Genomic DNA, 22,251 nt, shown 5'->3' with positions numbered 1-22,251 from the left:
AACACTATCATCACCTTCTACGCCCACTGTGCTGCTGCAGCTGCTGCTGCTGTTCAGCTCGAGATAGATGAGCTGTTGTAAGATGAAAATCACACAGCCCATAAGATAAGAACCTCCCCGGTCAGCAACGGAAAATTGCAAGTGTGAAGACTGCTGATAGATTGGCCAGCATACCTGAATTTATGGCTCTAGCTTCATTCAGATTGCATACCATCAATATGCTAGAAATGATGGGATTGCCGGTAATGAATGAAAAACACACGGAAACTCTTCTGACACATCTGATGGAGGTTTGCGAAAAATCTGCAGCCATGCACTTTCATTTGCTTTTCACTCATCCCACATTAAAATTCATTAAGAGTGCAGCATTTTTCCAGAAAATCTGAAAGAAAGACATGCTTCAGACACTGGTTCTGCATTTCAGCTGGAGGAATAAGAGGTTTAGGTTGACTTTGGAAAGTGAATAGAGCCAAGTTGTTTCCATCCCACCGAAACAACAGAGCCACTAAATCTGTTTTAATCCTGCCAAACGAGGCTCTTGCTTCTTTTGACTTTCCCTAATTAATAAATACTTGTAATCAAATTGTAATCCCTGTTCTGGGATGAATGCGGGTGCATACAGCCATCCATTCATTTTCATTATTTAACTTCAATGACAAGACAGAGTCAAACAGAGAAACACAAAAGACACACATGCATGTATGGCCATGCCGGGGTCAGAAAGACCAGAGAGATACAGTCCATACATAAAGCTTTTGGTTCAGTGGAAATGCAGTGAGGGATGGCTGCTCAGAAAGACAACATTCACTTGCATGACACACAAACACAAACACACACATGAATCAACCATCTGTATTCGGCTGTGTGTTCCAAGGACAATGATGAATGAAGGTAGGCTAAAGAGTCTTAGGATGATGCATGGCCTATTTAAATACAAATTGTCATCACTTAATGTGCTAATAATAATAAAAACAAAAATAACAATACATGATGACATATAATCACTCCTTATATAGTCAGTTATTATAAGCATTATTGTCATAAGCTTTCCTTATGCAATCCATAATATCATACGAGAAAATTCTCATAAGAAGCAGCTGTACTTTGAGGCAGGTTGACCACTAACAAATGAATGAATGAAAATGTAAATAAGTGATGGGTTCATATCTCATGATGGGGGATTTTGCTCTGTGATGTTGGTTAATGAAGGCGATATCATAACACAGTGTGCAGAGGTTAACAAATTCCCTCCAGAGAACCACGACCTTGAGTGCAATTCACTATAAATCTCTTTTAAGAAAAAGTCCTCTAACCTCTGCAGAAGAAGCCCAGAGAGAACTGGATCTTCTGCAAACCACCAGCCTTGAGCCCAAAATGCTGATCTCATTACCAGCATGTAATCAGCCTTTTTAATGATCAGGGCCCCTTTCAGCCTCCCTCGGATCACGTCATCCATCTGCTCCACTAGGATTCAGTCCTACTTTCCTAGCCCTGAGCCCACTGGAGCACCGGCGCTGGATTAGCAGAATGCGCTAATGCTGCACCCTTCAGGCACTAATTACTGTACCAGAACAAGTGGATTTTCATCTGCGGGCTGTATTGCTCACTGTGATGCGCCGCCACTTGCTGTTGTTTTCCACTCTTTACTGGCATGCTGAATTTGTAAATACAGGAAGGGAAGACAGCAGTTTGTTCAGACAGCCAAACATGAAATCCCAGAGATAACAGGCCGGCACCCAGCTTGCATTTCAGCTATGGTGAGGATGCGGATTGGGTGATACGGTGAGAAAACAAAAGGAAAAGCCTCGTGCAAATGGTCAAATCATTAAATTGTGAAGTTACAGTAATAGTATCGATCTCTCTCATGATACAGGTATAAAAAGTTTTACATGAGGTGAGGGAAGAAGTGGAACGTGAGGTGAGATGTAGCTGGGAGCAGAGTGTGTTTGGGCACACATTACACAGCACACCTGGGGAGCAATGACGAAACGAGTAGTTGCCATGGCAATCAGGCGCTACAGCATCCCAGAACTCCAAGGACATGGAAATGTCATTTTTCCTTGGCCACCACTCAGGAGCACCAAAGATAGATGAGAAGACGAATTACAACACAAGCGCATGTTTAATCTGCTACAGTATATATCAATTTCAGTATCAACCATATGTGCACATTTAAAGGCATTTTGGTCCAGAAATCAAGGAAGAGCATCATTTCTACCTGATATGTCTTGAAATATTTTAAGATATATTTAAACACTCATCCACTGATGCCTCAGAAAGATGAAACCAGCCACGATTCACACCAGAAGGATAAGCATTCACATATAACATATGACAGAAAGTAGGGCCGCATCTTCATGGTTCATTGGACTAAATTCTAAAAGCGGAATGTTTTTCTCTAATCCTCTCAGGCTAGTGGTTACATAAAACATCTTGATTGAGAAAAATAATCCACGACTGGGTATCAGAACAGGGTCACTGAGAAATAAACCTGCACAGAGGGTTGTGTTCTCAACATACCGGTGTTAGAGATGAAGAACAGCTAGAAAACCTGGATTAAACCTGTACAGCTGCAACTGACCACAGGCTCTCTGCTGGTATGTAATTTATATGTGCGAGATGATTATGGGGTTTAAATCAGTCAAGACATTGCCTTCTACTTCACTGCTAAAATAAAGGACAAAATAAAAAAGAGAGACAGCAGGAAAATATAAACCAGCTTTCAATATCACTCATACTTCATTTTCTGTGAATTCAATGTCTGCTGCCTTCGTGTGACCTTATTCTCTAAAAGGAATGAGGCATCCATCTGTCTTTCTCCAGTGTTGACATCCTGAAGGATTTGTGGCCTTGCCTAAATAATATTATATTGTTGGCTTGGCAGTCGGCTGTGCCCCCTCTCCCTTTCTCTCCCTGCCTCCCCACTGTGACTCATCAGGCAATAACCTTGACAAATGACCTTTAACACCCACACTCAGCATAACACTGACAAGATTTACAAAGCACTTTAGAATTGGCCTTCGTCTCCACACATCTATCATCTTCCCAATTATATAGGTCTCCAAACATTTATATGCTCATGATTCACTCCCTGAACAACTACCTATGAATTTGATAAAACCTGTGGGTTGGTGCACTATGGAGACGTAATGTTGTCTGATTCAGTACAGTATTACAGACAATTTCATGCTGTACCCGGCCTGCTGGTGAGTTGGTGCGGTTGTGTTGACCAGCTTGACACCCTTTTGCATTTGGGTTTCACGCAGTAAAGGGCTGTGATATGTAGTTACTTTACATTTGTATTAAAACAAATAAGGATTACTGTCAATCATGAGGAAAAACGAAACCTTCGCTATCTGTGGTGTAGAGTACGCAAGGAGGAAAAGTGGAGCAGTGCAATATGCCAAGCGCTGTCCTGAGGGACAAATGCAATGTGCAGCATGTACATTACTGCCAAAAAATGCCTGTGCCTACTTGAATTGGGCCAAAGAAACATGCTTGTGTTGAACACCTCATGTAGTTTTGAGGAAATGTGTGTATTCTGAGGTTACAGGAAATGATCTTCATTTTATTCTGTAACAGCAGAAACCGTGTGCAGCATTAGCAGAGAGAGAGGCTAGTGCTCATGCATTATGGACATGCAAGTAAGAAGCGGTAGATACCTTTTCAGCCAAAGCTATGTGCTGGCTAAGCAGCTTGGGATGAACTACTCAGTTTGGATGCTCCATCTAACGTTTAATACATCCACGGTATAAATAATGTGCATCTAAGAGCTATGACCTTCAACAGCGGAAAGCTTGAGGAATTAACAAAGATGTGACAGAGGTGAAAATAGAAAGGATTTGTGCTGTTTAGCGACAGCTGTGCCTAATCCTAATAGACCTTTTTGACAGCAGATGTTTTCACGTCATGTGCGTCTTTTAACAATATCCTCAGTGTTACTTAAAATACAAGCATGGGGCTCTGCTGGATCAAGTAATGACCCTGCAGGTTTCTGTTACGGCCACCAGTTTAAATGATTCCAGCTTTGTTTCTGAGAAATCCTCTGAGCAGAGGTAGAAGATTCAAAACCTTGCATTAGAAATGAGTGAGGTGCTATCGTTGCTAAACTCATGCAGAAGTGCAGGTTTAAGGAGCAGTTTGTCAAATCAGCTTCCTCGACAGCACAGTTTTTAACTTCAGCCCCCGTGTAACAGAAGAGTGCTGTGATTGGATGCTTCTTGCTGAAATGCACCTTGGGAATTTGTATATGCACAAGCTTGTGACTTGGACTTTTTATCAAAGAACCAGATATTTTCGAACACAGAAGCAAATCTTTTGCACTGATGATTCACCCAGAACTGTTTCATGCTGATCCAAGCTGCTTCAACTCTGAGTCACGCAACACTGTCTGTGAGCAAAATTAATGGGACGTTAACGTCCAGAATCATGAGCGCTGACAATAGCCACTCCTACTTTGCAACTCAATAACATTAATGATGGTTTTGTTCCATTTAGTGACACTGGAACACGGTTTGCAGCAATAATCAACGTTATTTTACACCTGCGATAGGCAAGTCAAAATGTCTGCAGTAGGAAAAGACGTCAAACATGCCACACAATTCTGCTGATCCTTCACAGTCCTTGTCTTGTGTGCTTTCATTCAGAGAAAACAGTCTTAGCGATAAATCAAATCAAGGTGATGTTTGCAGTGAATGAAGTGGGCAGTGAAGTATTGACTGCAAAGTCTGGCCAACTGTCACAGAGCAAACAGGGCCTGACAGCTGGCTGGTAATTACTCCACCATTCGCACAAGGGCGCAGCCTTGGCAAGGACTCAAACGCTCATTTTTTTGCTCACGCTACAGTTCAAAAAGATGAAAGTTCAGAACTTGTGAAATATCAGAGATAAGCAATATGCTGATTTCTGCCAAATGAGCAATAACCCACCTTGGCATTGGTTGAGGAGACGGGGTCTGCATTGAGTTTCATTAATGTAACTGGGATAGTAATGTGACTTTCCATGTAAAGTGTAGTAAAGTCTGAATATCAAACATCCCCAGTATTCTGTAAAAAGAAAAATACATAATTCATAAATTCGTTCATCTATTATTTAGCCGCTTGCAACTTTCAGAAACAGTCTGGCTGAGGCAATGATGTAATTAATGCAAAGGGAGGATTTACCACAGCATCTTACAATTTCATCACTTCCTCCTGGTGGCTTAAATGTTGGCCGTCAAAACCCCTTTACTATTGTTTGTCTTTAATGACGCCCCTGTGTACAAATCCAAACTTTCTTTAGTATGACTCAAACCTATAGAGACTGATGCTTGAGGGATGAGAAGGTACACAGCTGATGCAGTAAATACAAGTAAACAGTCTATTAAAAAAAATAAATGTACTGGCAGCAGCTACACTAGATTTGGGGCTACAATAAAGAATCATCTTAGCTTGATTGCACCTCTGCAGTCCACAGCCATGACTGCCACCACAAAACATCATTACCAAGCCAGCAGCAACAATCAGTGTGCTCCCACCACAGGAGAGGGGTAATGGGATGTCCCGAACGGCACTCCTGGGGGCTTTCCATAATGCCTGCTGCCACTCCTCAGTTAGCTACCCTCATTAATTATAGAAGCCGGTTAATGTCTACTGTATAAGAGGCAGTTCAGGAAAGCCCCGAGGAGCCAAGAGTGGGGGGGTGGTCAATGCAGATGCTGCAGCAACTTGTCCATTCATTCAGGATTGAAACTTGCGTCTCTGCTTGACATGCTGAGGAGGTATAAGCAATAGATGAACCTCAGCGTTATTAATATCAGTAATGTCTCGGGCTAACAAACTAAACTATTCTCTTGGTATACAGCACTTACACACAGTGCAGAAAGGCGTTATTTACCATCACCAGGTGTTATATGTGTTACTCAATGTTCTGCAAGGAAACACATGCAAATGAAGGAAACATCTTACTTTGACAAAGCATATGTCACATCCACACATCACAAATAAATAAATGACAAGCAAATGGAGACAAATTCACAAAAAAAAAATCCTGCGTGGCAAAAAGAAACATGCTGCAAATATAGAAAACAAGCAAACAGACAAATGCTGCACATCTTACAATGAAGTTACAACACAATACATAAAATAAAACTAATAATCATGCTACTAATTAGTAAAGGCTAACATTAGGTGTGTAGTCAAAATCTCCAATAATACCTGACTGATAAATCCGCATCTACGTCACATTTTTTCATTATGTTTATGTCCTCAAAGTGGCAAACACGTTTCTTCATTTGCAGGTTTATTCTTTGCAGGTTTACTGCTGATTGGATGTTTGCTGTGTTGCACATTACTTCATGGTTGCCGCCACTGGATTAGCTGCAACAACAGCAGCTGGAGCATTTGTGTGTGTGTGAGTTGTGAGCATCCTATCAGAGAGGGAAGCCATAGGCTACATATTATGCAATGTGGTAAACTTCTAAGACTCCTTTGACTTGAAAAGGCAATAAAACTGTAGCACCATATGAGCAACACAATCAATCCAAGATATATCACTGAATCTTCCCAGAGCGTTTGTACGCAGGGCGCCGACAGATCAGATAATGATAGTCACCGAATGTGGTCATGATTCATTAGCTCTGCATTGTGCTTGAGGCAGCATGTGGGCGGAGGTGGCCAGGCCAACTCCTCTGTAGAATTTATCCTCTGTACCTGCGCCGAGGAATGACTTGTGCTAAAAATAGCTAACTCACCACAAAACCACCGCGGCATCATCAGTGTCCCCACAGCCCACGGGATACCTAATTGATCTCTGTATTGACAGGACTGATCTGCACTTAATTGCATTCCAATTAGGATGGCTACAAGCGCAGTTTGCAATTTGCAATTTACAGCTGTGGCTCATCATGATCACACCACCTTTGGCATGACAGGGAAGCCACAAATGAAACAATTTTCACAATATAAGAGAAACAAAAGCTGAATATTTCATCTAGTCCAACATTATAAAAACAGAAACAACTGAGAAAATGTTTGTATTATATGAAACTCTACTGAATCGACTCTTCCTGTCTTGCACTGTATACACAGCCTAAGAGGCCTGAGGCAAACAATCACTCTTCTTTTCCAAATGAGTTGGGAGATTGACGTACTGGGTAGCTGTGCAAACAGCCCTTTATTCCCCTCAGCGGCACCTGTCTGCCACCCCGGGGACAGTGGTGAGCTCCATGAACACCATTTATTGAGAGGGAAGCACCACTGTTGAAACAATCCCCTCCAGACTGCTATTCTGCTGCCATATGGCACACCTCTGTCTGTGTACTCAGCCAAAACAAAGACACAGAGCTGCGACCGAAGGCTTAAATTATTTCCCGAGGTCTGTGTCCAAATTCTGCAGTTTTCAGTACCACAGCTCATATCATATGCACACCACACACAATAAGAAAATGAGGGGACAGATGTCAGTGAATTCTTTCATTACTGCTCGAAGGGGCACACATGCAGCCATGTTTTCAGCTAAGGGGCATTCATTTTTAAAGCATCATCTCAGTGTTTTGTTCCTCATTTTTTAACTTAAGGTGCAATATATATTAAGCTTTCAATCAGGTGTATTATTACTTCTATGTGCAATATCATTACTCCAGTCAGGAGTACTATCATCCAATGTGCAACATCAGTACCTGGCCAATCCCTAATTTCCAATGTGCGATACTGGTATTTCCTCAGAGCCAACACTACAGTATATACTGTTACCACTCCATACTGTATTTTACATTTCCCCATACTAGGTTGCTAGTTTCTGTATTTCCCCTTGTTTAAATTGTTCAAATTTTTCAATATTCCTTGTTTATATTGTTGATATTGCTTGTTTGCTATTTAATGTCTTTTTTTACTGATGCCCTCTATTTTTTGCTATCCACTTTGCTGCTGTAATACTGGAAATTTCCCCACTGTGGGACTAATAAAGGAATATCTTATCTTATCTTATTTGTTTTCGAACGCAAGTTCAGACACTGGACAACACAATATACTGAATAACACTCAAAGATGCCGGTCAACAACCATTAGATTGATTGCAGTGAAATTTTGTACTGACATTCACGGCCCCCAGAGAGTGAACCCTGCTGACTTGAGTGATGCCCTGACTTTTCATCTAGTCCCGCCATGAGGTCCAATACAATACAATCCTACAGACTTGCAAAGCTAATGTTATTCCCATCATCCTCAGCTATACTTTGTGCCTAGTGCTAAATTGGCAAATGTTAGCATGCTAAATTGCTGAACTAAGTTGTTGGACATCGTAAGTATTATACCTGCAAAACATCAGTCATCAGTCATCAAACATCATGTTCACACGCTCATTGTGCTTCCATGCTTGCACTAGCATTTAGCTTACAGATCACAGTACAGCCTCAGAGAGCTGCTAGCCAGGCCGTAGGCTCATACACAGGATTTCCTACAGTCTAAAGGGATTTTATGGATTCTGCCGTGTTCATAAGTGACCATAAATTTGACTTTCCCATATGGGTTACTGAGGTACACTCTGGCAATGAAGGCTGTGTAAATAGTACATCTTCTAAATACCATTATTCCATATCCATTTCCTCCGAAGATGAGTCTCACAGACAGTGCTAGCATCACTGAGAGCTCTCAATTTGATATTTGGTAAGAAATAGACAGGACACAATAGCAGCATCTCATCTCTAGTTTTACATAACAGAAAGCAGGGGAGAGCATCTGATGCCTCAGAAGATATCAGATGCTCTATTCAGTCAGTCATGACACAAACACCCCTAGAGAGACATTCGCAGTGACAATCATATGCACAACTGCTAAACCCATGTCACTACTTGGCCTGAAAACCCATTTTCCTCAAGACAGCAGCACAGTTGTTCAGTGCTTCAACACCGTTCCTAATGTGATTTTCTTGTGCTAGATGTGGGAATAGTCTCCTGTTACGATTACAAACATTAGAGGGCACAGAGTAGAATTTTCTGAGCCAAATGAAGAGATGCCTGTGATGGAGTCCACTATGTACTCTGCACTATAGTCAGTGAGGCATGCAGGCACATGGAGAGAGGGCACTGAGGAGACGAGTGGGGAGGAGGCGAGAGGAGGCGAGAGGAGACAAGAGGAGACGAGAGGAGAGGAGATAACTTGCCAAATAACAAGTCTCTATCTTGGCTTGTTGTCTAACATATCCAGACACACAACCTAATGGACCAGGAATAATGAGAATGTTTTTCCTTAACTAATTTCCAGCAGCTGCTGTGGCTGAGGGGGGAGGACACCTGGGAAATATGTTGTGACAGACAGTGGTTGCTGTGGTCATTGAGACCAGCCTGGCTGGTTTCCAGGCTGTCCGGCTAAACGGAGACTAAACAGATGACTTAGAAAGACATTCCACCCACAGTAATTCAGAGAACTAACGTGATAAAGGTGTAAACTAGACGGGTGCACTCACTGCAGTGCACATCTCTGCCAGGCCTCTCCCCTCCCAAACATAGAAGAGTTGAATCTCACTCAATTGTCCTTCACTGCTTCCTTTCAGTCAAGATGGCAGCAAAGATAACAAAAACAGAGATTTATTAATCTTAACTTTACTAGATCACAACATGTCAGGATTTAATCTGCAGATGATCCAGTTCATGATGGGACCATATTTTTTTAATGGATGTCAGTTTTTTAGCCAGAGCGTGGCCTGCAACCGACTAGATAAGCCTTGTATTTAGCCTGCCAGAAACGCCTTTTGCTATGTCATGATAACACATATCGTAAAATGGCAAATAATACTGAAATAGCAGAATAAAACAGCAATAAAATAGATGTTTCAACGACTGGGAATCACTGCAACCACAAGAGGTCCTTGAGCATACAGTCATAAATGTGCACAATGTACACACACACACACACACACACACACACACACACACACACACACACACACACACACACACACACACACACACACACACACACACACAAAATGATCCCCTCCAGGCTCACACTTAGCAGAGATAATTACCTGTGATTTCTCTTTGTGATGCTGCTATGTGTGGACTAGGCAATGTCTTACTGTACAAGCCTGATGTAACATAACAGCTGCAGCTCATTAAGTCATTTTCATTGACAATTTTTTTTCTAAATTAATCAATAATTCTTTCATTTTGTTTAGAAAATGTCACAAAATAGTGAAAAATGCCAATTGCACGTTCCAAAAGCCCAAGGTGACACAACAGTCCAATGCCAAAAAATATTTGGTATACAATCATAAAAGACATCATAGCTGAGAAGCTAAAATATTTGGCATTTTTGCTTGAAAAATAATCTAGTCATTGACTATTTATTTCAGCTCTAGTAACAACACACTGATTATCTGGCCGCGATCTGCAGGCGGTGTATGAGCCATACTCAGGAGAAACAAAGAAGCACCAGCTTAGCATCAGCAACACATTTGGCAACTGCAAATCATGTTACAAGCCTTACTTTAACACCAATACAGCACAACAAGGGTGGTGTTAATGGAACCACCACACAAAGAAAGTTTGGTACTGGCTCCTACGAGCCAAAAGTACCTGTATAAAATTAAGTAAAAATGTTTTTAAAGAAATCTTACTCCAACTACCTAATGATATAAAATCACAGGATTACCCTATCAGGAAACCAAAAATCTTAAAATTAAAGGACAATTTGGAAATGAAATACATCCTCATGTATTTTAAACAGCAGAAAAAAAGTGAAATAAAAGACAGAATATTCAAATGAAAGTGAGGGTGACATGTGGCTGCGGCAGAAGCAGAAATTTCTGGTACATCAGCTGAACTATAAAAAACATTTGCAGACATGCACGTCAACAAGCAGCAAGTGAAAATCTAAGATCCCTACAGACTGCCCTTCTAGAAAGTGTTAGACAATTAGCAAAGACCCAAATTTAACCTGTGCAGTGGGTGAACCTTCACCCTCATTTATTACATCCATAAAATAAATATCAGTAGAAAGTGGCAAACACTACACTACTGTTACTGTTGCTGAACTGACCAACTGAACCTGCAGCAGACAGCTGGCTTTGTGTCTGCGGCTTGTTGTGTGTTTCCACTGGCCAGCCTCTTTGTCTCCTGTGTGTGTTCATCTATCTCCTCTCCAGAGACACTCATCTCTTCTGACTGCTGCGCTGACACACACACAAAGGGAAAGGAGACTGATTGCATGCACGAATAGCCGTTAGTGTAATCTGCAGGCCCAGACACATGCGGAGCAACAGAAGACACACAAGCATTTGTTTGATCGGAACCTGGAACTGAACGCTGAATGATGGACGATATGGCATGCAAATTTGTATGCACGCAATGCAACCATACAGTGCTAACACACACAAATAATGACTCTCATAAAGCAACTCAGCCCGTCATCCATCCACCCAGCAGAAAACACAACTCCTCCTCTGGAGGAAAATTATCCAGAGTGGGTGGCAAATTAGACTTAGATGAATTAAACATTCACAGGGTGATTTTTCAAGTCTAAACACCAAAAACAAGCAGCCGCCTCGTCTCATCGTCTTGTTGCACCAAAACACAAAGCTCTCTTCAAGCTCCTCTGCTCACTGCCTTTCTCATTTTGGTGAGCCGATTTGTTGCCGTGACACACCTGAGAGACAGCGTGCATTGTCACTCTTTTGAACAGCGAGATAAAAGACAGTAAAGGAGAGCAGGAGCCAGATCCGCAGAGAATGAACAGACCTTGTTCTCTCAGAGCAGCTCAAGTAGACCTCTTCGCAGGATAGCCACATCTGTAGGAAGATCACAGGATCTCTCTTGGTGCTAGACACTCATTTGTGAGAGCGCAGACGGCTTTCCTTAGTGACCACTCGATACTCAAGATCAGCCACTGTCCTCCTGGTAAAGAGCAGCCACCTGTAAAGCACATTCTGCCAGCTGCCAGGAGATAACCTCATCTTATGACTATCGAGTAGAACAGATTTACAAAAGGAGAAAGTGCTGCCATCCCCCTTAATTCATTACAACTATAAATTACTGTCAAGGGTATTATCGTTGCTATTGTTTTAAGCGTGCACTTGTGTTAGAACCGTCAAAATTTGGCAATTAAGAGCTCAATGAGTGCCAGCAAAATATGGCCCACATTAGACACCAGCGAGAACTCTGGGTGCTTCAGTCAGAGTCTAACATTGATGTTGTCATGTCATCTCAGACTGGGGTTGCAAAATTTTGTGAATATTAGACTTTGGAGACTTTTCAAGGGAATTAACCCGCCAATACTGGTTCTATTAATTCGACTGTGTATGGCATGACCCATCCACATTAAATGACATTGTGCTTTTTATTTATCACACCACACTTGGCAAACTAATATCGTGCATCAAATCTCAGGACACCAGTCATTTCTGAGATGTGGGAAGCTGGTGCATCATCACATTACATTAAACATTGCTTAAAACATGTACTTATGTTTTATTTATACATAACTGACTGTCTGGTAGAGTTAACTGCTTTTTTAAAAACAGAACAATGTACAAAGTGGATACTGAGCACATAAAACACTTAAGTAGTGTTTCTATAAGGAGAGAACAGGTTGTTCACCAACAGTAATTCTGACTGCAAAGCACAAGGCCTGAAGGACTTGACGGCTCTTTGTTAGAGGATTATTCTACCTTTCGCTGAACACGTTATGTGTGACATTACCCTGCCAAAACAAAGTCATCATTCCAGTCAAATTACTGCACAGCGAGTAATGCCTCAATGTCCTGAAGCCACATCCCAGAGGGACAGGATTCATGAATCGAGCTGGCTTCCAGTTTATATGGACACTGAAAGCAACAAAACAGTCCCAACTCAATGATGAGCTGTGATTTTTCATTCCCCAAAGCACCAGAGCGAGAGCACGGTCCACGGTGTCTGGAAAATTCCTAATAAGAGAAAATCAATAGTAATCAAGGCATGTTATTTATTATGATAAATAATATGGATAAAAAAATCATATTATGATTATTTTGACAGGATTTTAATGGGAATAGATTTTTTATTTTTTTGCATTTCAGATTCACTGGAAGAAAACAATATAAATGATAATGATGTGATAGGGTTTGCGCCAAACAAGCATGCTCCCTTACATCTATTGCACTTTGCCATAATGCGATTTTAATAATATTTCAATTAACTGGTCATCCCAAATTTATTGTATGTGCAAGTGCCTCTTGCTTTTTCAATGGGAAACAGCATAGCAGGACGTATCGGATGTAGAATGGCAAAGATGGAAGACAGGAAGAAAACGATTGTTACTATACCCTTAAAAAGAAAAGGAAATCCTTTCATACGGGAGATAACAGACGTTTTTTGAACAGCAACGGCCATACTGAAAACGTAACAAAGGAGAGGTCCTACAGAGCACACAGAGTAGGTAAATCTGCTGAACAGACAAATAAAATACAAGACACAGAGGCATGGATGGAGGAAAAGGGAGATGGGATAAGAAGGGGGGGCAGCGATCATTAGCTCAAAAACCCTGCAGCGATGCCGTGTGCAGCAGAACCTCAAGCCTGACGATACAAACAGAAAAAGAGGTGACCCATGGAGCAGCTAAGGGCTGGATGAAAGGGACAAATAGCAGGAGGACAAAAGGGAGAGAGGAGAAATATGTCTCATAAATGAAACAGCTCACTCCCTCTCCTGAAAAATGCTCCCTTGCCGGACATCAAACTTAAGTGACGCGGTGAAGGGCTGAAGATTAAATGAACCCCTCTACCTCACTCTACACTCCACTCATCAGTACATGTTCTGTTGGCTGATTGGCCAACAGAGGAGTGCCGTGGCTGTCAGACCACATCTGATTTCAGCTCAGCACCTGGCCTGAGCGCTGATGACACCCACATTATTATCAATCTGCATCACAAAGGCACTTTTGTAATGGAAAGCGTGACCGCGGATTATTCACAAATAACGACATTGTTGGACTGACAGATGAAATATATGCAAGCGCTGTTTTTATGAACGCGAAAAACAATATTGCACAAAGCTGATGACAGAGTAAGAATCCAAATGAACACAAATATACAGCAAATCACTAAATTGTCAGCCTCCTGCTGTGCAGCCTGAGTGGACAGAACGTGCAGTTCCGCTTTTTTCACTGAGAGTGAAGTAGTATGAGCGTATCCCAGTGTTTCCTCATTAGTCTGCAGAGGCACAGGGCCTTGAGGTACAGCGCGAGACAAAGGGTGGATTCTCTCATACAGCAGCGAGCCCAGAGACCCAAAGACAAACAGGACCAGAGCAATGAGGACGTAGAGAGGAGAGGACATAAAGTAAAGTCTGACTGTGAATAGCAGCACTGTGACATTAAAACTTTTTGAAGGCACGCAGGTCAGTAATACAGCTGCAAAAAGTAGAGCAATTAAATGATAATGAACAGTAAAACATCTGATTTCAAATTGATTTCAGTTATACTGGTTATCAGTTTTACGGCTGCTGATATAAAATCATCTTTTTGTGACCGCCGTTAGCAGCCGTCTGCAACAGAAACGTTAGGGTGGTTACACAACAAAAATTGCTCTGCACAAAAGTGTCTCACTGTAAAACACAACTCACTATCCAATATTAGCCAAGGCTGTAACGCTGACCTCCTTTAGTAAATGCTGAGCCTGATATAACATGGCAATTAAAATTCTGTTTGATACCAAATTGTGCTCACAAACTTTTGAGGTCAACGTTTGAAGACAGCTCTTAACTGATTAGCGCTCTGGCTCGAGGTGGTGTATCACTCCTGTGCATCATCACTGCAGGTTACAAACACCCTTCATTATCTGTAACTGATCAAAGCTATGCTTGACATCGTTTTCCCACTTTTAAATTGGTGAAGCTATCTGAGGCTCTCCCTTCCGCCATACCCACCAAGAGTCGCACTGCGCCGTGTTAACTCATTTATGAGGCCACTGAAGTATATAAATATCACCAACAAGCTGTTTGTATGGCTGTAGGCTGTCTCCTTTTAAAGTGACCCTTGGCCTGATGGAGGAACAAAAATCATCAGCACTGCTCTGCTCTGCTCTTGTCCAACTTTCTCATCAGCAGACACCGCAGGAATATATTGGTCTGGTAGGAGGTTTAATATTCATGTTTCCAGGTGGAGCATAACCTCAGGCCCTCTCTGTTCCTCTTCGTCACACAATACATCCCAGACAACACAAAGGAGGGCTCAGCAGACTGCTGCCGACACACTGACAGACTGCCTGCCTGCTCTCCATCCAGCCCCCACACACACACACACACACACACACACACACACACACACACACACACACACACACACACACACACACACACACACACACACAAAGAGACACTGGGGAATATGAGAGGGCCATTTGGTGAGACAAAACCCAAACAAGCTCTGTACTCAAATTTAGTGGCCTCACCACGTCCAGATATGACTGTGCGACCAATCGAGAGTGCTGATGACGTTTCTCAGAGAAGAAAGTGTAAATGTGTGTGAGCTTGAGTTTCAATGAGAGCATAACAAAAGAGTCATCTGGAATCTCGTCTTACACAAAGCTTTTTCCTGAATGCCAGGTCAAGTTTAATTTCCCCGTAACAACCCGCTGGTCTGGAATATCAGAGCTGCGAGTGAGGCAGCAATGAAACACAAGGATGAAGACTAAGGACCACATCCAAAGGCAGCGACAGATCAGCAGCCCTTTGCAACACTGACATCATGCATCGGCCGTTTCATTATCAACAAGGCATGCCCGATTAAGTGTAACTGGCAAGTGGCTGCTCCCACACATCAAATCCCCATGAAAGAGATTGGCGAGGGCTGCAAACCGGGTCTGTCCCGCCCTGCCCTGCTCTGCTGAGTAGATAGACGCTACAGTGATGTAACCGCAACCAGCCATGCGCCACAGGTTCAGCCAATCGTGATGCTGGTGCGCAGTGATGCTGGTAAACACAAGTGACGTTCTCCAGAGGTTACTCCTCATGAAACATTCAGACGTAGCACACATTTTAATCATTCATCTGAGGCATAGCAACAGTGTGTCTGCTGCCGTGAGCTCTGAGCACACACACCTGCACACAGACGCACACAGATGTGTGCACTCTTTCAGCCGGGGCTAACATATATGCCTCGCAGGTCTGGAGAAGGACACTTCTGAAGGTCCTAACAGTGTAAAGTCAGCAAAGAGTCACCAGGTATCTCTGAAGTGTCACTCCAGACACTGCACAAACAACTGTAATAACTATAAAACATGGACTGTTTATTCTGAGCCATCTACATTCATCACACATGTTTCAGTTTCTGGGTCTAAAAGCGAAACCAATGCCAGCAGGGGGCGAATCCAATGGTTGCAAAAAGAAGTTTGATCGTTAGCTTGTGAGAAGCATGGCTAACTTGCAATTGACGAGTTGCTACCACGCCCTGTCCTCAGGTTGTAGCAATATGTATCCTCCCCAGCACCGCCTCTCACCCAAATATGGTTATTTCTGACTCCAGAAAGCCAAGATGGAGACAACCATAATGCCAGGTGAGTCCACAAAGCAATGGGTGACGCCACAACGTGTCTGCACTGGCATTTGTCCCTAGCCGCAAGTAGCGAAAACCAATGGAACCAAAAAATGAATGTCTGGTCGGATTTGTTATTTTATTTGCTGATTCTTTGATTACACAGTTCCCAACTACAATCAAAATGTGATCAATCCCGGAAAGGTTACTGATAACGTGCCAAGCCATGGCAGTGTGACACTGACTAATTTTTCTTCATCAACACCTGTGCTTTTCCTACTGTGACACGTCAAAACATCTCAAGAAAAAAAGGGTTGCTAGTACCAAAACTCGGTTATTGTATCTGACTAGTAAATGAAAAAAATGAAATGATAAGCAGCGCTACATGCATTTAGCATTTTCCCAACACATCGAGCTTTTCGCATGCGCTTTAGCAGCAAATGCAGAATATCTCTGATGATAATGACGCCAAAGGAGGTAAAAGGCTGAATGTGTGTCAGGGGAACAATGGGTCAGTCCCAAGATCTCCCCGCTTGGTGAGGGCATGGGATCACTCACCTCACCACCAGTGTCATCCAATGACATTCAGGGAGTGAATTATCTTCCTGAAGTGCTAACAGCCAAGTCTTTGTCAGGGCTTTTGGAGGGGCAATCCTGTCCAGTGAGCAATCGCACAATTCTGTTAGAGTAACTGTGGAGTCACCGTAGCAACAGCTGAGACCCTTGCACCATGTTGAGAGTAAAGCACCCCTCAATGCGCAAACATACATACACACACACACAAGCTCCCATCCCCCGGCAGTCTCTCCAACAAGATGTTAGCAGACCTCAGGGGAGCTTGTCCAGCATTGGTTTTGGTCACAGCGGTGGTGCAATAGCAGGATGTCCAACGCTAACTCTTTACTAACTTTTACATTTTACTTTTGGGCTGATAAGAAACACTGGAGGTCAGGGTTTCCTCAAACAAAACGGTTACTAGAAAGCGAAGGGAAATCACAGGTTTCACAGGGTATAAGCTATACTTAGCTGTGTATCTGGAATAGAGTGAGCCAGATCACTGCGCTGACAGTCATTCAATAAATCTGTTATTAATTAGAAGCACAAGGACGAAACACTGGAGGTTTTAAGAGTGCGTAACAGATTAACACCGGTGAAGGAGAAATAAAAAGTATGATCCACATCATACATCATCACACTTTTTCATGATCAGCATTTGAGGATATAATAATAATAATCAGCAAAAACATGAGAAAATGCAAGCTCAAACACAGATTTCTTTATTTAAAAATAAATCCTTTAGAGGTAAACAATAATTTCCCCATGTCTGCAGAAACCATCTGTCTAACTCTCTTTCTGCCTCATCGCAAAATTTACAGCACCTTTTCAGCTATTTTACTGCGACAGCAGACACTTAAAGCTGAGAGAACCAGAAGAAATACTGGCAGCCAGCTGTATGACAGTGCCATATTTGTGGCTTCTTTATGTGCACAAGCTTGGAGACAGAACTACAGAGCAGACTTTGGACAAACAACCTGATGTCTTGGACTCATCAATAATGAGTCAATGACCGATACTAGAACAATGTTTGAGTTTTGCTTCAGGAGCAGACCCACAAACAAATGCTGCATCTTTTAGTAGGTGAATCCACTTGGTGTTGTCTTCGACTCACGGTGTGGCCTTTTCTTATCTGTTATTCAAATGTATAAAAGTAAAATGACAATCATGTGTGGTGCTGCTTAAGTCTCAGTCTGACTCTCTGCTGCAACATTGCATTAAACCCAGAGAGGAGGAGGCGCCTGAGGGCAACAGAGGATTTCAGGCACTTCCATCAACCTGCAACGAGATGAGAGCTAAATCTACAGGGCTGTGTAATTATGAGTGCTCACTTCTACTCTCCAAAACATAGTGGAAGGATCCATAATTCATTACAGCAAAACTTAAGTTCATGCATTACAGCTGCCACTGCTTTAAGGAGATGGACACATTCTCTGGCCTTCCTCTGAAAGCCCTCAATGCTCAGCTGTGGTGTACGCACATGTAGTGTTTCAAATTTCTCTTGCAGATGTCTCTGCTGAAGGCGGCTTTATGGAGATGTCCCCATCACTGAATGAGCTTCTGCTTCAATGTCAGAGAAAAGATGGGGGCTATTAGAATTTGGAGACATTAAACAGTTTAGGAAAGGGTTCAGAGAGAGTCAAAAACACAGTGAGCTCATGAGAGACTGAGAATATATGACCTAGTTATGCCTCTTACTTTGCATTCCCTAGTCTAGGTGTCCTGGTATCCAGGGTGATTTTGGTTTTTGGCAGGCCAGAAGCCTGAAAGGAAGAAGGGAAGGAAGGAAGGGCAAAGTTTGAACTAAATGAAGAACACTCTCCAGCGGTGTGGCCAGTCAGATGAATTAGCCTGCTCCCTCCCAGGGCCAGGTTAGACAGACAGATAGCCAGGCTGCCAGACAGTCACAGCAGAGCCGGAGCGTTCTCCTCTCTCACTCCACTCCCCTCCTTCCAGCCTGCTGACGTCAGCCACCCAGACCACACGACTCTGCTGCAAACAGCACACCTGCTGGCTTCACAGTCCATCTGGCCCAGCTCCATCTCTGGCTCAGCTCTCCAAGCCGAAACGCAGGTCTGTTTACAACCTGGGCACACAGTCACGATCCCACAGTAATTGCAGTATCTGTTTCACGCTCGCTCATGGGAGGAAAGAGGAGCGATCGCAGTATGTCCTGCTGATGATAAATGGTATCAAAGTGACAAGAATCATGCATGTCTATTTCATGTTCCACACTGCAGGTTAAATGCTGCCTTGGTTCGTTGTGGAGTGGCTTTATTGTGTCTACATGTTGCTGACTCGTCAGGGAATTCTCTAAGGATTTCCTTACACCCCTTTCCTACAACTGCACAGCATCCACAAAGGCAACAATTTTGTCTCGTAATTGATGTGACAGGCCCTCTCACCCACTTTTTATGAAATCAGTGTGAACAAAAAAACTGCACAATCATCAAAGCATTGCTTGTAGTGGTGAGAGAAAACCAAGGCTTTTTCAACATCAGGGCCTTGTTCTGTTTTCATCTGTACAAGCAATACGTGTCTGCTGACAACATCAAATAGTTTGTTTTCCGCTGTGGTAAATGATCATTTTTATGGATGAGAAGTGCACATTCAATCCTGCCTCGACATCACACAGGACGCTGTGGTTATGCTTTGACCTGTGTAGATCCACCAGAGCCACAAAGTGCAACTTGGTAGGCATGTCCTCCAGAGCAGCAATGGGATACCCCGAGTGCATTATTGATGTCACAGGTTCAAGGGAAACTGCACGAGCAGCAACACTAAATGATGAACCAGCAAGCAATAATCTCTTTGGCTAAGAGACACATGAGGAAAATAGACTTGCCTAAACGGCCTTTCAAGTCAGACATTTCAGGGTGCAATGTGCTTTTGACATCCCATCAACCAGAGCTTGAGGGAAATGTCATGTCTGTCCTACAGAGCTGCCTGACGTCTCAAAGCCTGCCACCAAATTCACTCATGAATTCTGGCAATAGTGGGTCAAGCATGCCCCTGAATCAGCCTGATGTTATTTGAAATGACAAAAAATAACTCCACCTCGTCCTATTCGGGGTCTGCAATTTCTCTTTTTGGACACCAGCAGCGGGACACGCGGGCACTTGCTGCCCCTCTGCTCAAACACTCGCTCTTTTTGTCCGCCAGGTCAGACACAATCGCAGCGCGATTCGGCGCCCTGCGGAGTGACCGAGCCGTGTGTCGACAGGTGACTAACCTGAATGGTGCACGTATATTCCGTATCGTCCAGCAGTCTGACGGTGCAGCTGTATTCCCGCTCGAGATTCCTGATGCTGCCACTCATGAATCGGCTCAACATCTTCCCTGGAGAATCGCTGCTCTGCGTCTAGGACCAGAACAATAAACTCAACACCAGCGTGCAAGTGAATGTCACATTGACCGCAATCCCCGGTCCGCTACACGACCAGCAGCCACGTATTCAGCCGCCGAGGCGTGCACCATTGTTGTCCCGGTAAGTTTTCGTGCAGTGGGCCCGCGCTAAGAGCAGAATCCAGGGATGCCCGCATCCAGATCCAGAGGCAGCGCAGCCCTGTTGTGTGTCTGTGGCAGAGCCGAGGATTATCTCTCACCATTCACCGCCGCCACTTGAGCAAGCGGGCGGGTCCCAGTGAAAACTGACGTCAAAGTGAACCAACGGGAGTGTGTGGCGTTTTTTCTGCACTTTAAATATCCAACATTGTGTGTCTTGCGCCGCAGTTTGTCCTGACACACAGCTACCCAGGTGCAGAAATATTCTAAATTGGATCCTATTTGTGTAATATCCTCCAAAGGCTTACATTTAAATATAGAGGCATATCTTATTTATATTGCAAAACCACTGAGGGATGACTGCATTGCCTTGTCTCATTTTTAACCAAAGGCTTTGGACTGAGAGATAGGCTGATGAATTATAAGGTGTATGATTAAGCCTAAATACAACATATCAAATATCCCCGAAGTTCATACCGTAAGCAATACTTGTCTTGTGAGGTTGAACTTAGTAGCTTTCATGAAAATCCTTTGCAAAGGAACCAAAGCAAACTGACCAAAGCCATTGGCCTCAGGTGTCATAAGACTGTAATACGTAAATGTAAACAGTTTTGCTAAACTTAAGGTAAGCCCTCCTGACAAGGGGGCAAAGCATTATTTTTAACAACACCTCCTGTCAAAGGGGGTGAATATTGAATGTGTTCGACTGCCACCTGCAGGCCAGTCGCCGTCAGTGCAGCCATCAGTGTCCCCAGCGTGTGAAAATCATTCACTGTTGTGCTCTCTGCACACTCTGTGGTCTCGGATGGTGGAGGAGCTCCGGAAAAATCCACAGCGGTGTAATTTCACTACATTTACCTACATTTCACTTTCTTCCTCCTAATTTTCAAACTAGACTTCATAAAACTCACTACGCATTCTTCTGAGAGGTGTCCAAATTTTATCTAAGGGGAACCACTTATTGTTAGGGAGTCACACATGAGAATCCAATCTATTGTCTATATTTCAGCATACCACATTTCACATTCAGTGGATAACGTTACAATTGTATGTTGGAGTTGGGAATATTGTAAAATTGAATTACAGGAGATGTAAAATGTAGCTGCCCCACATTCAGTCTGTCAGTGATGCTGCCGTGACCCGGATTCGAACCGGGGTTGCTGCGGCCACAACGCAGAGTACTAACCACTATACGATCACGGCGAGCTAGTGGGGGTTGGTGTTATCGGCCAATATTTTCTCTATTAGAACAATAAGCGATATATCGGAATAATAGATAAATAAATAATAACATAGCTTAGAAATGGAATCGTAGCTGACGGGGGTAGTGTTTCATTTCTAACTTAAGATGAAATGTAGCTGATGCTAACTCTTATTAACATGACGCTAACGTCACTGGTGGGCCAAAATAAAGACGTGTATTTTGCCTAGCGGACACAAAGTATTCAGTAACGTCACTCAGCAAGTAAAATGTAAAATATGTATAATAAGAAGGTTGTTTTTACATTTACGTTAAAAATACTATTTCGTCACGTTTTGGTTCAACACAATTGAGACGCTAACTTAGCTTGTAATTTGCAAGATGTCGTAAGTATATTAGCATTTTCAACTTCATGCTACCATAGCCAATTAAGTTACTCTACAACGTTACTAAGTGATAGTTTTGTGTTTATTCTTTCACGACTGAAATCCCAAATGGCAAGATTTGTAT

The 22,251-nt window shown here is 42.9% G+C and overlaps 1 protein-coding gene and 1 non-coding gene across 3 annotated transcripts in view; both read right to left on the bottom strand.

Moving 5' to 3' along the window:
• LOC139337258 (FERM domain-containing protein 5) overlaps positions 1-20,672 on the bottom strand; it is a 65,615-nt gene extending 44,943 nt beyond the window's left edge. For both annotated transcript variants that reach the window (XM_070971770.1, XM_070971771.1), the window contains exon 1: positions 20,269-20,672. In XM_070971770.1, the coding sequence (XP_070827871.1) occupies positions 20,269-20,370 (102 nt within the window). In that variant the 5' untranslated portion in view covers positions 20,371-20,672. The remainder of the gene's footprint in view (positions 1-20,268) is intronic.
• Positions 20,673-21,671: 999 nt separating this feature from the next.
• trnah-gug (transfer RNA histidin (anticodon GUG)) lies at positions 21,672-21,743 on the bottom strand. Its single transcript has one exon. It is a non-coding gene; the product is annotated as a tRNA-His (tRNA).
• Positions 21,744-22,251: the final 508 nt, after the last annotated feature.

The sequence above is a fragment of the Chaetodon trifascialis genome, chromosome 10 (genome assembly GCF_039877785.1).
Source record: "Chaetodon trifascialis isolate fChaTrf1 chromosome 10, fChaTrf1.hap1, whole genome shotgun sequence".
NCBI classification, from domain to species: domain Eukaryota; kingdom Metazoa; phylum Chordata; class Actinopteri; order Chaetodontiformes; family Chaetodontidae; genus Chaetodon; species Chaetodon trifascialis.
This window is presented reverse-complemented; position numbering and strand designations above follow the sequence as displayed.